Here is a 14138-nt window from a genome sequence, read left to right on the forward strand (position 1 = left end):
GGGCTCGGGCCAATCGGCGCCCAGCGCGGCAAACGCCCGCCCGCCCCCCAGCTCCTTCTCCTGAGGGGAGACAAAATGGCGGCGGCCGCGGGGGGCGCTGAGGGGCGGTCGCCGCCGTCCGGGCTGTCCCCGCGGCCGGTGTCGCCGCCCTCCCCCGGGTGGGGAAGCGCCGTTGTGGTGCTGAGCAGCGACAGCGAGCCCGAGGTGGTTCCTCTGGCCGAGCGGGTGAAGAGGAGGCTGTCCCGCGGTCGGCCCTCAGCGGAGGGGAGCGCGGCCCTGGGGGGGGAAGGGGGAGAGCGGCCGTGTGGGAGCGGGGAGCGGCCGGCGGCTGGCGGCGGGGGGCAGGGTGGCACGGCCGGGGTGCTGGTGGCCGAAGTCAGGCCTTGGGGAGGCACGAACGGCGCCGCAGGGGCTGAGGGGGCGGCTCGGGGCCTGCCACAGGCCGCTCTGGCAGAGCCTGCAGCCCGGCCCGGCGGGTCCCCACCAAGCGGAGGCAGCGCAGAAACTTCCCCCGCTCCCAAGAAGAGAAAGTATAGCCAGAAGGAGAGGGAGGCGATGGGCCAGGCTGCGTGGCAGAGGAGAAAGGAACGAGAAGCGCAGAAGAGGCAGCAGGAGCAGGAGAAGGAAAGGAAGAAGACCCTAGCCAAGATCCTGAAAGCTCAGAGACCAGGGGAATGCCAGAAATACATAACGGTGGTGCTGGATCCAGGTACTTCTCCTGGCAACCTGTGACTGCCTTGTGCTGGCAGTTGGCTCTTGCCGTGGAAGCCTGACCCACGTATCAATTTCAGCTATTTTACAGGTAGAAGGTGGTGCGCAGGTCTTTGCTGCCTTGCAATCTGCAAACTATGCCTGTGTGGTTGAGAGTCAGGCTGTTCCCTGCAGCATCACCTGGAGGAGAAAGGCTGTGATACCTCAGGTGCGAGGACAAAACCCTGATGTGCTTGCCCTTTAATTTCTGTGTTATTTGCACTTCATAACAGCAGTCTTTAGCAACCCACTTGAGCATGCTCCAAACTTCTCCCTGTCTCAGAGCTCTGAGTGGGAGTGCCACTTTGAGTGAGTTTGAATTACAAACAGACTGATGCTCTGGCTGTTTGCTTTTGTATCTGGGCAGACTGAAGATGGTGATGAATGGACAGAAGAGCCAAATGTCCTGGTTCTGCTTCGCTTGGAGGAGTTTTTGTCCATGGTTCGCGGCTACAAGCAAGTAAGGCTGCTTATGACTTTCATACTCTCTGAACGTGCCTTGCTGAAAAGTGATATTTGTTATCCCTTTCTATGGGATGGTTTTGATGTGGGATGGAAACCGTGGTTCCAGTAGACCATAAATCTTGTTTTTAAAAGCCAGTATTTGATCAAACACATCAGGGCTGTATAACGCAGAGTTCTGACAAGCTTTCTTTCCTAGCTGCTGGTTTTCACAGATTTTTGAAGAGGTAACGTTGTCCTAATAGCTCCTGCCAGGTCAAGTATGTTGTGGGTTGGTTTGTTTGGTGGTTTGTTTTCTGCCATAGCTTATTACTACATCGAGTATTGTCTGTCTGTCCCCAAAGGGCTATGTGAGCCGACCTTTTCATCTGCACTGACTCAGATGCAAAATTGGAGCCATAGGTTGCTGGGGTTGCCTGCATAACTCAGTATGGTTCTGTTGGTCTTTGCAGGAGGCCCAGGGCTGTGCAGGAGATAAGGAGACCTTACAGAGCTTTGTAGCTCAGGTTATGAAGAAAATGCCTGGAAAAATTTTGGCACTGACAGTAGTTGAAGTAGAAAAGTATTTCAGGTGAGACTTTTTTCCCTCCAAATGTTTCTGCGTTGTCTCTGGCCTTGCAGAATGCCATAGGTGTTTACAGTAACTCCTTCTAGCAAAGACTGGAGCGTAACTAGTGTTCCTACCCAGAAGTGCTCCACTATTTTTTGTATAGGAACAGAAGCAAAGTTCCACCTAGTCTGTCACCACAGTGACCGAGGGCAAATAGCTGGGGAAGAGCGTGAGGATGGCAAAAAAGTCCCGAATACTTTCTTGGAGTGCTTTTCTAGTTTTCAAAGAATTGCTGCTGAGGAATTTTGTTAATCAGATATGATGCTCTTGGATCTGATGGTCCTTGGTGTTTTCTCTACAAATTCAGTGTCCCTTAGTAGGGGTTATTGGTATTAAGTTGTCTTATGCTCCACAGCAGCCTGGTCCTGCTGCTTCTGCTGAAGTGAACTCCCAATCTTCTCTTCATCTTCTTAGATGTCTCAGAGCTCAGTCGAAAAAGAGACTCCAACAGGCAACAGTGCACAGAAATCAAGGAGAAGAACAGAGGAGGAAGGAAGCTAAGGATTCCGGCCTGGAGATATCCAGACTGGATGTGGAAGAAGTGAGTGAGTACCTTTAGAACAGGCAGGCAGCTGTTGTCTCTGCTGTCTGCCACCACTGGAACATTTGACGCGCTCACACCCTTTCCTGGACAGGGACCTTCAGCTGTTAGTAGTTTACGTGCTGCGTACGGAGCTCTTTGTGTTCAGTTCCCCACCGCTCAGATACAAACCCGCTCTCCCCTGGACCACCAGGTCTCATTCACCTTAATTTTGGGCAGGGAAACGTGAACCTTGGTTAGCATCTCTCGCGCTTGTGGCCCACTGGGAAAGCCCAGCATTGCTGCCCTGGTGGCCTGCATGTAACGGGAGCCTTCCGCTGAGGGGCGATGTCAGCTGCGATGGCACTCGGCTCCTGTTAAGCAGCAGGAGGCAAAGCGTCCCTAAATACGTCTGTGCCTTAAGCTGTTTCCAAAATGGGGAGGGAGTGGGTGGTTGTGACTTATAGCAAGATGTTATGACTCGTTGTTTTGGTTCTGTGTTTGTTTTTTTTTTCCAGACAGGAATGGGGTTTGAGGTTAGAAGGTGAATTGTTCCATTTGCTGTTTCCGATGATGTTTACAGGCCTTGGTGGATTTGCAGCTGTGCACACAAGTCCAAGTCACTTTTTTTGCGAGCTGGGAGGAGCTTGGAGAGTTTGCCACTATGTTCTCAAAAGCCGTAGCTGAAGCACCGTACAAGTGAGTGAACAGATGAGGTTTGGTCATACCTTTAGAAAGGCTTTGCTTTCAGAATTCCTGGGAGGGAGTAGCAGGGGTGAGGAGAGACCCTGATTTCGAGTCGTAGTCTCTTGGCATCAAGTAAAGGTCTTGATCTCAGTCTGATTTTAGGAGTGGGAAGGGGATGTGAGTCGGGCTGAACTCAAAGTACCAGCTTTTCCTCCGTATGTAACCAAGAGAGACATTATCGAGAATGCACCATTTAAATGTTTCAACTGATAAAGAAAGACAGCAACACGTTACACGGTGGTAGCGAAGAAAGCCGTCTTGTGTAGTCTCACAGTCTTAGCATTCCTATCACAGCAGCTGCTGTATTTTGTGTCTCCGCCATGAAAAGAGACATCTTTAAAAATGACATCTAAAAGTGTGTGATTATCCTTGGCAGTCAGAAAGTGAATTCTTGTTTACCGCTTTGTGTGCATGTTGGCTTCTGTCAGAATTGCTCCCTAGTACAGGGTTGTTTCTTTTTCAGTGGGAAATCTGGGCCTTAGACTAAGAAATAGGTAATGCGTGCAGACAAAACAGGGTCACATTTTTATCATTTGATGCCAGTGGTGTCTGTAACAGCTTGGCATGAGAAGCGATGCGCACTCTCTGTGTCTGTGTGATAACACATACAGGAATTTAATTTTTTTTTCATGGCTTCCTTTGGATTTCTATCCATTGTCCTTAGGAGAGAGCAAGAGAAGACTGGATTCTCTTTCTACTTAGAGAACAAGTGGTGCAGAGGTGTGAAGGTGGATCCCTCTGGAAAGGGCCTCTTTGAAGTCTGGAAGAGGCAGATACAACAATTTAACCGGGTCAGCCTGGAGATGGCCGAGGCTGTTGTGTCTGCATACCCTTCTCCTCAGCTCCTGGACCAGGTAAGGCTGCCTCAGGAACCCTGAGGACTGCGTGCAGACAGCCAACTACTGCAAAGGTGGAAGGAATCCTTTAATCGGGATTAATTTTGGTACGGTGATTCTGTAGGAGCTGTTTAGTAAGGTAGTGAAGGAACCGACTCCTTGGTACCCGTTGCTTTGGCTTTACAGAGCAGACTGCAGAGGAGCTCGTGTAAAGGTTTCCCTGCAGCGGGAAAGCCAAAGAAGTTTCCCATCGCCGCACAGCCCTGCTTGATTTGTTCGCTCTTACCTACGGCAGGGGTATGCCTAGCAGCAGCCTTTAGCGAGTCCGTTCCATTTACACGCAGCTGCACTGCTTCTGCAGCTGCCTCTGAGCGTGCGAGTGAGATCTGGAGAGGGACCAGCTGAAAAATGAGTTCGCGTTGTGAAGGCGTAGAGCTGTCACAGGTGCATGGCTGGGATTTTTTTATTTTCTTTGAGCACTGGATGCAAATAGATGATGCCGTGGTTCCTTTGTGTTGCTTGTAGGCCTATAGTAGATGCTCCTCAGAGCAGGAGCGGGAGAACATGCTGGCTAATATCCTTGTGCGCCGCGGTGACGGTGTGACAGCCACCTCCCGCCGGATCGGACCAGAACTTTCCAGGCGAATCTATCTGCAGATGACTTCTCACAATCCTGACCTCTATCTGGACGCCACCTGATAGCCCAAGTGAATGAGGATTTTGTGGTTTCCCTGGTTTAAATATTCTGCTCCCTTCTGGGAAGACGTGCTTAGGTAACACATGGGGTCATCACTCGTGGTTTAAGGACTTTAACCACGTGCAGTCTTTTATCGTGGTGGAAGAAATCTGGATAAAATTGCGGAATGGCTGGGGTTCACACAAAGGTGGTGAATGTCTTCTGTAACAGCGTGAGATGGACATGCCTTACGGCACGGATGGTGCCTTTCTATTTATCAAGAGCTCTTCCTAGGAAATAAATCATTTTGTATAATGCTTTTCATTGCTTCTTAACGCGCTGACTTGACAGTAGTCAGCTGTGACCAGGTGGCCTCCAGAGGTCCCTTCCCATCTCAAGCCGTTCTGTGACTGGTATGGCTCCTGTTGAAAGGAGCGTTTGCTGCTGGTATCCTAAACTGCAAGTAGTTTCTTTCTCTCTCCGGTGTGAAAAACTCTAATGCTCAAAGCAATGTGGTGCTGCCCCAGCACCTGCTCTAGTGAGGGGGAAGAATTTACCTCACCAAAGAGACTTTTTCAGTTTTCCACTATAGCAGATGGGAATGAGTAAGACTAATTTTCGGATTTAAATTTAGACTGCCCTGATTCAGTCTCCAGACAGCTTAATCTATAGAGGGTCGTGAAATCTGATTACATGTGTTGGAATTATGAGGTCTAAACAGTTGGCAGAAAAAAGCTTTCTTTTAATTAGATTGGGGACCACGCTTGCCTGTCCACGAAGCCATCAGCACTGACGTGCACCCAAGGAAGGCTGAGGTCTTGTGCTACAGAGGCAGTTACGGAGATGAGTGCTGAGTGTGAATTAGGCTGCATCCAAAGCATGGAAGTCGCCCTTTGGAAAGGGGGAATGTTTTTCCAGTGAAAAATCCTGAGCTCTGACAGCTTCACATGCTCAGCGGGTGCCTTTGCGCAGCCAGTAGCATACTTCGGACCTGAACTGATAAATCTTAATAGCTTTGCAATTGTTACCTTAAGCAACACCCTCTCTTAGATAGCAGAGCAGCAAATTCCTGCCAGATGCTGAGAGGAATGGATACAGAGGGGGAATGTTGCTCTGAGTGGCGTTTGCAATGTTTCTGAACATTTCCAGACAGTAAGCAAGGATCTTTTAAAGACTATAGTGAGTTAAATACCAAAGCTATTTCAAGGAAGCTTGGAAAACGTACGTACTGCTAAGCTGGAGAGACAGGCAGCCTTTCCTTCCTTTTATCTTAAATTCATGCTGTTGCTTTCTTCTGCAAGGTTGTGAGAGAACTTATCACTGGACTATGGAAAGGTGAGGGCTTACTGTTTGAGTGATGACCTTGATGTGAAATGCTACGGCTGACTTCCTCGTGGCAATGCAGTAACAGTGGGACAGAGTAATTGCCATTCCTCCTGGCAGTGCAGTACTGCAATCAGCAATAATTGCAGGTAGCACCAGGGAGGGAGCCGTCCTGGTGACTGATGTCCGCACGTCTCAGTGGAGTTTGGAGCCTGGCTATTCTGAAACCTGCGCTCGCACCGTTACATCTGCACTTTGATTTGTTTTAACGCTCATGAACCCTTTGAGGACACGACCAACTTCTGTTTTTCTCGTACAGAGATCATTTATAATTAATAGGCCTTTGTACAGCTGAGTTTTCTTCTCCAGGTACAACCTGCCAAACCTCCCAGCCTTTGCAGCAGTGGTCCCAAGGTGAAGTCCATTTCTGCCAGGCTCTGTGTGACGCTGCAACAGTGCCACCCAGTGCTGCCTACTGCTGCTACAGGCAGCCACCCATCCCCTGGCTTTCTGTGAGTGCCAGACCCCCCCTAGTTACACGCAAAAAAAGAGGCTGCAGACTGGCAAGAAGCTCTTCTTAAGCTGCAGCTCCTTTGTTGGCACTAGCTGGCTAAAATGAGTGGTTACTGTATGCAGCCAGAGGTTATTTTTAAACTGCTAAAATTATTTAACTCCAATTAAAACAATGGGTGTTATGCATTAGCAACATAAACATCCAGTGGAGACAAATTGATGCGAAAACTGTTGTATTGAAAACTTTCAGCTTTTTTCAAGAGTACATCAGCTTCTTCACTCCAACATAAGGATGCACAGCCATTCCACAAACTTGTAATTGGTCCTGGAGGAGGCCTACATATATCAACCCCATACAGCCATATCACTGATTTTTAGCATTAATAGAAATGAGAGCAAGAAATGGATATGTATTACAAAACTTATACCTCCATTATAGAGCTATAGCCACCTAGTTAACTGTAAGGCTTTTTTTTTTTTAATTTTCCCCGCTTCTATAAACTGGCAACTTTCTGTCTCTCACAATCTAGGTAAAAATTCCTTGGAGGCAAGAAGTATTAACAAATTTAAGTAAGTTAATCTGGGCAAATAAGAGTTTACAGGCCAACTGAGAAACACGCACAGCAAAGATGATCCAAACAATAACTCTGCTCTACGTGGAGTGGACCAGCAAATCGATGCTGACTGATTAGAAGCAGTTTCATCAGAACACAATTCCATAGGAATTCTGGCTGCATGGATGGTGGCAGGAGATGCTGACGAAGCGAGTGCCCGTTCCGGACGATCACTGCTGCGAGTTCTGGTGTAGCAGGTTTTGCAGGGATTTATGGTTTTGCACAGCAGCTACCACATCCTCGTAGAGAGTGTTCACGCTGATGCACAGCGGTTGATGTTGTAGCTCTGTCAGCTTGCAGACAGCCAAAGTACAGAGGATGCACAGCAGCACCAGCAGCAGGACCCTCAGCACTGACCGTGACCAGGAGTGCTTGTGCCGGGGCGGCTGAGGAGGACGAGAACTGGAGGCAGGCTCTGTAACAAGAACGTTTGCAAGATCAAGAATGTGAGGATTTAGTCAAATATCTTTAACAGTTACATGCAGAAGCATGCTGCTCAGGTAACGTGCTTTAGCCTGTGCTACGGTTGTCTTTTCTCATGAATCCTCATCACTTAACTCTGGTCAATAAATAAATGCACAAAATCTCCCCACTTACATGAGAAGTTTGAGATTTTCACTTCTGCCCATGGAAGTAAAGGCAGTAAAGCATCTCTGTGTTGCACAAGATCTGTTTTTAACGATATAGTTCAGTACATCTAAGAAGAAAGGAGTGGAGGGAGGTTCTCAGGAACACTTGCTTAACTACAAAATTCAGAAAGTTCTTCAGTTCATCCCGGATACTGCAGCACTGTTCCTCAGCTACAGCTGTCCACCTGTAAGGCTTCTAACAAGCTCTACTGCTGTGCTGTTTCCACACCACTCTTGCTCTCTCTCAGTACCTGGACTGCATAAAAGCAAATCTGGCATCAAAAATAGGATGCAGACTAAAAATATGTTGCAGTTCTATAGCAGTGGTCTTATTCATTCTCCTCTGCTTATTTTGCCTACGCAGTGCTCAAGGCATACATTAAATTATCACACTACAGTCTTTATTTGGACTCACTGTGGATGCTACTTACTTCGGGTTTGCACGGTTTCTTTTTTAGTTTTCTTTTCCATCTCCTGTTTTGCAGCTCTCTGAGCATCGTACTCCCGTCTTCTGCGTTCCTTTTCCTCTGCCTTCTCTCGCTTCCTCAGTTCCCTTTCTTGAGCCTCCCTGGCTCGCTGTTCGGCTTCACGCTTCTTCTCCATTTCTGGGGATTAATAGGAAGTTTTTTCCTTTAATTTAAAGGGTTGTTATTGCTTTCTTCCTTATTATCTGCTTATCTGTTCCCAGTTGGAATGAGGAAACAAATCCCTGCACACAATCCTGGGCAACCTGCTGTAGCATGGGGACTGCACCCTTACACCCTTAGCCATTCTTTGATTCTGTGAAATTAAATAACCCCTGTGGTGGACTTTTGTTTTGTTGCTTGTTTTTGTTGCTGTTTTTTATTACATATCTTCCATCTTGCTACCTCAAATTTAGGCTTCCCTTAAAATAAATCCTGTGCTCTTTCATATACTTTATGTGCAACCCATAGAACGTTCCAGCTGGGGACCTAACATGTCCCATTCCTGGGCGTGTTCAAGGCCACGCTGGATGGGGCTTTGAGCAACCTGGTCCAGTGCCCAGGATCCAACCCTGCCCATGGATCTTTGAGGCCCCTTTCAACCCAAACCATTCTAAGATTCTGTTGTTGAGACAACAAATAGCACAGTGATCCCAGACTATCTTTCTCCCTCTGGCCCTCCTACCCTAGGACTCCCTGGTAGTCACAAACACAAAATTCTGACAGTTCCAAATAGTTGCTAGCTGGCAATCAATATATATGGGCATGTTAAAGATTGAGAACAGAATTCAGCAATGTGTGTGTGAGAACTTAGTGCTTACCTCGCTCTGCTTGGAGCTTCCGTTGTCTTTCTTGGTCCTGCTCAGACTGGATCACTTTCATATGCTGCAGTACCTTCAAGGCCCAAGAAAACAACCTGAGAGCTCTGCAGAAGGCTCATTGCGTAGCCAGTTCAAGACAGAACAGTTGGAGTGTAGCTGAGGACAGTCGGCTGGGTCTAACCAAGCCCTGAGTTTGCACACAGCTGCCTTAGCCCTGCAGGTACAGCTCTGAAGAGAGCTCAGACCTTCCTGCATGAACCTCTGCAGTTAAGAAGCAGGTCTGTGTGTCAGAAGAGCAAACGTGGCAAATGATGCTAGCTGATACAGAGGATCACAGAACGATTTTGGTTTCAGCAAAATGAATTCCTGCAAGGAACAGCACGACAAGGCAGTGGCACAGGCACAGATTTTTACCTATTCTTGCTCCACAGCTCCCAGCAATAACTATTTACATGACCCTATAGTTTGCCAGAACTTCTCCAAAGATTTTTGTACACTGGAGTACAAGCCTACACACATTATTTTCTCTGAGTGTCCCTTTGCTTCCTTGGCGATGGAAGAGAGTCCTGCTCAGCCTGGTGTTTCCCCTCTCTAGGCACGGAAGCAGTGAAGTCAGTGCAGTGAACCAGCACCTCACTGGCTGAAGAAATTTCAGAGTGCTGCAGCAGCAGCCGCCCAGCTTGCTAAGCAAAAAGAGGAAAAGCCATGCACCAACAGAGCTAAGTGAGGAAAAAAGAATAAAAGAGCAAGCAGGTTCCTTACCCTGACAGCAGCCTGTTTACACTGCTTCTCGTCCAGGCAGTCTCCGGCTACTTTAGCTAGAACGGGATCCAGGGGATTGTCCTTCAGATCCAGCCACTTCAGGTTCTGCAGGAAGGAACGACAAAGGGGAGGCTGTAAGAGCACACAGCAGGCAGCTGACCACAAACAGCACAACGGTCCTATAATTATTTAAGAGATCCAAAGCAGAAGCAAAGAGCCGCTTCATAAGAATGAAACAGGTATGGAAGACAAGCAGTGAGCTCAGGCAGAGGTGTTTTCAATAGATGTGAGATAATTTGCACTGAGCTGTGGTGCAGAGACAGCTGAATTTTGGAATGGGTAGTCATCAGGATGGATGCTTTACCAGGGAAATCAACTTGAGAAGGATCACAAGACCCTGGCTTGCATCCCAAAGCTTTACGTAACTGCCCAGCAAACAGTTTTACCTTGAGCTGTGCAAAGCTGACTGGCAGGGTGACTAAACGGTTGTTCAGGAGGTCCAGATGCTGCAGATTGACCAGGCGGCCAAAGTCCAAAGGCAGCTGTTGAAGGCGATTTTTGCTCAGATCCAGTTTCACCAGGTGCATCAAACTACAGAAGTCGGACTAAAAGCCAGATACAAAAAGCAGAAAAATCTTGTCAGCATCTTAACGAAGGAACCTTAGCAGGGAATGTGCTGAGGTAGCCTGCACCTTACGTAAGGCACAAATCCTGAACTTAGCCCAGGACTGCAGCTGGAGGAAAATCTCTCGGAAGAGAGAGGTAGGTGCCAGTGGGACAGACAGGACAGACAAACCAAACGTGGTGGTGTGCAGCAGGACAACCGAAAACCGAATTTCCACTGGCAAGGAAACGGGTCTGTGTTCACGTTGGGATCCTTTGGCGGGAAGATGCTGCAACCTTTGTTCAGTTTGACCTCCCTCGTTAGGTGCTACGTGCCTCAGTAAGAGCTACCCACCCGTACCGACCCTTAATCGGCAGCAGTGCCATTCAGCCACCCCACAAGGAGTAAAGGGCCATTCCCGAGCCTCCCAGTGAGTCTCTGCTGGAGCACTATTTATCTTTCCTAGCAGACCCTCCTTATCTTCACAGGGGCTCCCTCCAGCATCTTACCGGCAAGGAGATGAGGTTGTTACAGGACAAATCCAATATCGTTGCCTTCGGGAGCGCAGCCTGAAAGAGAAACAAAGTACTTGGGCCCCCAGGTAGATACAAACCGGGACTGCACGTGCTACTTTTCTTCCACCCAGCCCGCGGGTTCCTCCCCAGGGCTGTTCCTGACGGGGTCCGGACTCAGCATCCTGGCTTTAGAGCCGAAAGGCAGAATTCCCGTGCTCACAGCCACGCAGCCTCTCTGCCCGCCAGGACCTGCGAGCCCTCCTCTCGGCCACGTTATCAACCCGCAGGCCGGCTCGGACACCCCCGGCCGCGGTGCGCAGCTCTCCCCGAACCCCCGGGGGGGCACCGCCCGGCACCTCCCCGCCGCCAGCCGCTCACCAGCTCCCTGACGGGCACCTCGCTCAGATCGCACAGGCTCAGGTCCAGCTCGTTGCCGTCGAGCTTGTCCTTCAGGCTCCCCGCCTTGCCGCCGCCCCGCGCCATGGCCCCGCCGCGGGCGGCGCTGCGGGAGGCGCGGGGCCGCGGGGCGGCGCGGAGCGGGCCGACGCGGAGCCGCCGGGCCAGGCCGAGCCACGCCGCTCCCCGCTCCCCGCCACCCACTTCCGCGGCCACGTCCTCGCTCGGGCCGGCGGCACCGGGAGGGTCCCCAGCGCCCTCTGCCGGCCCGGAGCGCCGCGCTCGGCTCCCACCCCGGGGCCGCACCGCTGCCCCCCGGCTGCTCGGAGGCTCGGCGGGGGGCTCCGAGGGCTCCTGCGTCCCCTCCTCGCCGGCACTCGGCCGCTGCTGCTTCGGAGCATCCTCGGCAGCAGATCGCGGGCAAGCTGAGCGGTCTGTGCCTTGTCTCACAGCACTGGGTGCCGTCGCTTCGTTCTCGTCGTGGTGTCCATAATCAAAGCGCCACACTTGGGGGTTTTTTTTTGTCTTTTTTTTTTTTTTGTTCCTCTTTCCAAGGAGGAATTCTGCAGCTATTACTCCTCCTTCGATCCAAAAGCTCCAGCACTACACGAGCAAAGTGCTCTCTTGCCTTGCCTGACCCACTGGTGGGAAAGTCAAAAAAAGGAGCCTGGGACAGAGCCAAGTCGGTATTACCAGTAATGGGATTGCAGCAAGTACCAGCCTTGGCTTTGCTTGCCCCTATGCAAATCGCGGTGTTAATGCTCTTGCAAAGTTGTTTATAACTGCTCCAGCACTTCTGCCCCGCGGGTGCCTTGGTTAGGCTTTGGGTTGCCTCTAGGCCTCTTCCAGCACTGAGATCTGCTTACCTCAGCACAGATGGGATCGAGATCACAGGAGTCTCTGAGCAAAGGCATCACAAACAGCAAACACAGATTTGTCTCACAGAAGGTCTAATGAAATTTGCCTAAAGTTGACGTGCTCCCACCCAGGAGGTTCTGTAGGTTCACAAAGCAGGTTATCGCACCTCCCGGTGGCAAGCTGACATTACAGAGCCCTCGTGTGAGAAAAGCGAGGTCCGGTTACGCAAGCACCTCCCCTGTGCCTCAGCCTTTCTCAGCGAGTTTCAGAGGGCAAGGAAGGGCCAGATCTGTGCCAGGGACAGGGGGGAAAGTCGTGCATCGCCAGGTCTCCCGACATGGACACCAAGGGAGGTGACCCGAGTTACCCAGAGCTAGGGTGGGCTCCTGTGGGGTCTCGTGCAGCAGCACGGCCCCTGCTGCCCTCTGACGGGCACCCCGGCCATCCTGGCAGAGGCACGCGGAGTCCTTCACGTGGAGGCTCAGAGGGGGCCTGGGTGAAACCTTGTGCATGTGTAGAAAATGCCTTCATGTGTGCAGTGCTGCGGAGACTGGAACGCCTGGAGTGTGCGCCACCTACCCGTGGTTAACTTCAAGGCAGATTTTTAAATCTTTATTAGAGAGAAATGATAGATACTCGGTGTGCGTGAAGTGTTACTTGTCAGGCTGCCATCTCAAAGTCTCAGGCCTTGACCATCCCGAACAAACATACCCAGACGTGAAGGTCACGTTAACTCCTGTATAATTCTTTGTTTAATACCTAACTGGGCTTCACTCTTTAGCCTAGTGATCCGAACGTGGAAAGAAAGGTCAGCCTGAAACTCAGCTTTATTTCTGTTTGTTTTTAAGGTGAGGGTTTTTCAGATCACAGGCTTTTTTTTTCCCTCTCTGGTTATACAACACCGAGCACAACATTGATGCTCCTGCAGTACAGGTACGGATAATTGCACTGGGCTTTGCTGCAGCAGTGAAGATGACTTCTAGCCATGGATGTCGTAAGGCCTTACATCATCTCCAGAAACGCAGAAACGCACGACTGATTTCAGTGGGACTGACACATGCAAACAGAGTTACTTGTGTGTGTCTAACAAGCCTTCAGACCTGCACGAGGCAGACAAATCGTACTGAGGGAGGGACATATCTGCCTGTTCTGCGAGAGAAAGGGTGGAAGAACAGCAGCAAGGAGAAGGGAGCAGGTCGGGGGCTGGAGGAGATTCCCACTGCTTTGCCCAGTTCCTGTGCGTAGCCACAGCCAATTTTTCACGTTTCAAAGACAAAGATTTCCCTTCCTCCAAGCAAAGAAAACACTGTCACTGCTACCACCAAACAAGCACATCAGGGAAAATCCAAAGTCTGCTTCTAAAACCAACTATCCAGAAGGGGAGATGTGGTTGCAGTCAGCATTTCACTACAGGGCTGTGTTATGAGCTTATTTTATGGCTTTGATGCCTCAGACACACTGATTCTGGGGCCAGTACCGATTCCCTCGTTCACAAGCTCTCTTGCGCTCGGCACAGCACAGCATGCCGTGAAGACTCTGCGTGCTGAACTCGTGTCCACCCGGGCAGAGCGTGGGAGGAGAACCAGAAGCGGAGCTCCAAAACGAGTGCCGGCGATCACCCCACAGGTCAGTGGCCGAGCGAGAAACAGCCCCGCGCTGGTAGCGCTGCGTGGCTCCTGCCTGCATGGCAGTCGAGGCTTCAAACACATCCCCCAGCCCTTCCACCGAAACGAGTTAGACGTTGCCACAGTGCCTGGCAGTGCCCAGAAAGGCTGCCGGTGATTTCTCCCGGGGGACGACGCGTGTGTGTCCCCCCCCCCAGTGTCAGCGCTGCTGCGTGGCCCCCCAGAGCCCGCCCGGCTCTGGAGAAGCTCCCCAGCTCCTCAGTGCCCTGGATGTGCTGTGGTGGGGTACAGGCAGCCAGGGAGTGCCGAAACCTCCCGGTGAGGTGTAGCTGCGGTAATTCCCTAGTAGGTAAGGCTGGAAGTCAAGCCCCAAGGCTTACTTGGGGCTGCGGGAAGGGCGAGGGCTGGCGTGT

The 14138-nt window shown here is 50.8% G+C and overlaps 3 protein-coding genes across 4 annotated transcripts in view; 2 read left to right on the forward strand and 1 right to left on the reverse strand.

Annotated features, from left to right (window-relative positions):
• Window position 1: 1 nt before the first annotated feature.
• EME1 (essential meiotic structure-specific endonuclease 1) lies at window positions 2-4921 on the forward strand. The gene is made up of 8 exons (XM_083805715.1): window positions 2-709; window positions 792-919; window positions 1118-1210; window positions 1665-1783; window positions 2237-2363; window positions 2926-3041; window positions 3754-3943; window positions 4451-4921. Exons 1-8 carry the CDS (start codon window positions 76-78, stop codon window positions 4622-4624), a joined length of 1581 nt encoding a protein of 526 aa, XP_083661841.1. The 5' UTR covers window positions 2-75; the 3' UTR covers window positions 4625-4921.
• A 1732-nt stretch (window positions 4922-6653) lies between these two features.
• LRRC59 (leucine rich repeat containing 59) lies at window positions 6654-11396 on the reverse strand. The gene is made up of 7 exons (XM_083805730.1): window positions 11225-11396; window positions 10841-10900; window positions 10174-10332; window positions 9728-9832; window positions 8966-9038; window positions 8112-8285; window positions 6654-7466 (listed from the first exon to the last, which is right to left on the reverse strand). The coding sequence occupies exons 1-7, from the start codon at window positions 11327-11329 to the stop codon at window positions 7222-7224; spliced, it is 921 nt and encodes a 306-aa protein (XP_083661856.1). The 5' UTR covers window positions 11330-11396; the 3' UTR covers window positions 6654-7221.
• A 1851-nt stretch (window positions 11397-13247) lies between these two features.
• Window positions 13248-14138, forward strand: part of ACSF2 (acyl-CoA synthetase family member 2) — a 41997-nt gene continuing 41106 nt past the window's right edge. The window contains exon 1 of one of the 2 annotated variants that reach the window (XM_083805707.1): window positions 13248-13726. The gene's annotated coding sequence lies outside the window, so the exon portion shown is untranslated. Of the gene's footprint in view, window positions 13727-13814; window positions 14075-14138 lie in introns of those variants that run through there. The other variant, XM_083805706.1, reaches the window with a different exon arrangement.

The sequence above is a fragment of the Anser anser genome (assembly GCF_964211835.1).
Source record: "Anser anser genome assembly, chromosome: 19".
NCBI lineage: Eukaryota > Metazoa > Chordata > Aves > Anseriformes > Anatidae > Anser > Anser anser.

What these genes read in the sequence shown, in the direction of transcription:
- EME1 (XM_083805715.1), top strand. Translation starts at nt 76, where the DNA reads ATGGCGGCGGCCGCGGGGGGCGCTGAGGGGCGGTCGCCGCCGTCCGGG. An exon ending in AACGGTGGTGCTGGATCCAG is followed by an intron (nt 710 to 791) that starts GTACTTCTCCTG and finishes TATCAATTTCAG; the next exon opens with CTATTTTACAGGTAGAAGGT. An exon ending in CCAGACTGGATGTGGAAGAA is followed by an intron (nt 2,364 to 2,925) that starts GTGAGTGAGTAC and finishes TGATGTTTACAG; the next exon opens with GCCTTGGTGGATTTGCAGCT.
- LRRC59 (XM_083805730.1), bottom strand. Translation starts at nt 11,329, where the DNA reads ATGGCGCGGGGCGGCGGCAAGGCGGGGAGCCTGAAGGACAAGCTCGAC. An exon ending in GTAAACAGGCTGCTGTCAGG is followed by an intron (nt 9,039 to 9,727) that starts GTAAGGAACCTG and finishes TGGGCCTTGAAG; the next exon opens with GTACTGCAGCATATGAAAGT. An exon ending in GAAGCTCCAAGCAGAGCGAG is followed by an intron (nt 8,286 to 8,965) that starts GTAAGCACTAAG and finishes ATTAATCCCCAG; the next exon opens with AAATGGAGAAGAAGCGTGAA.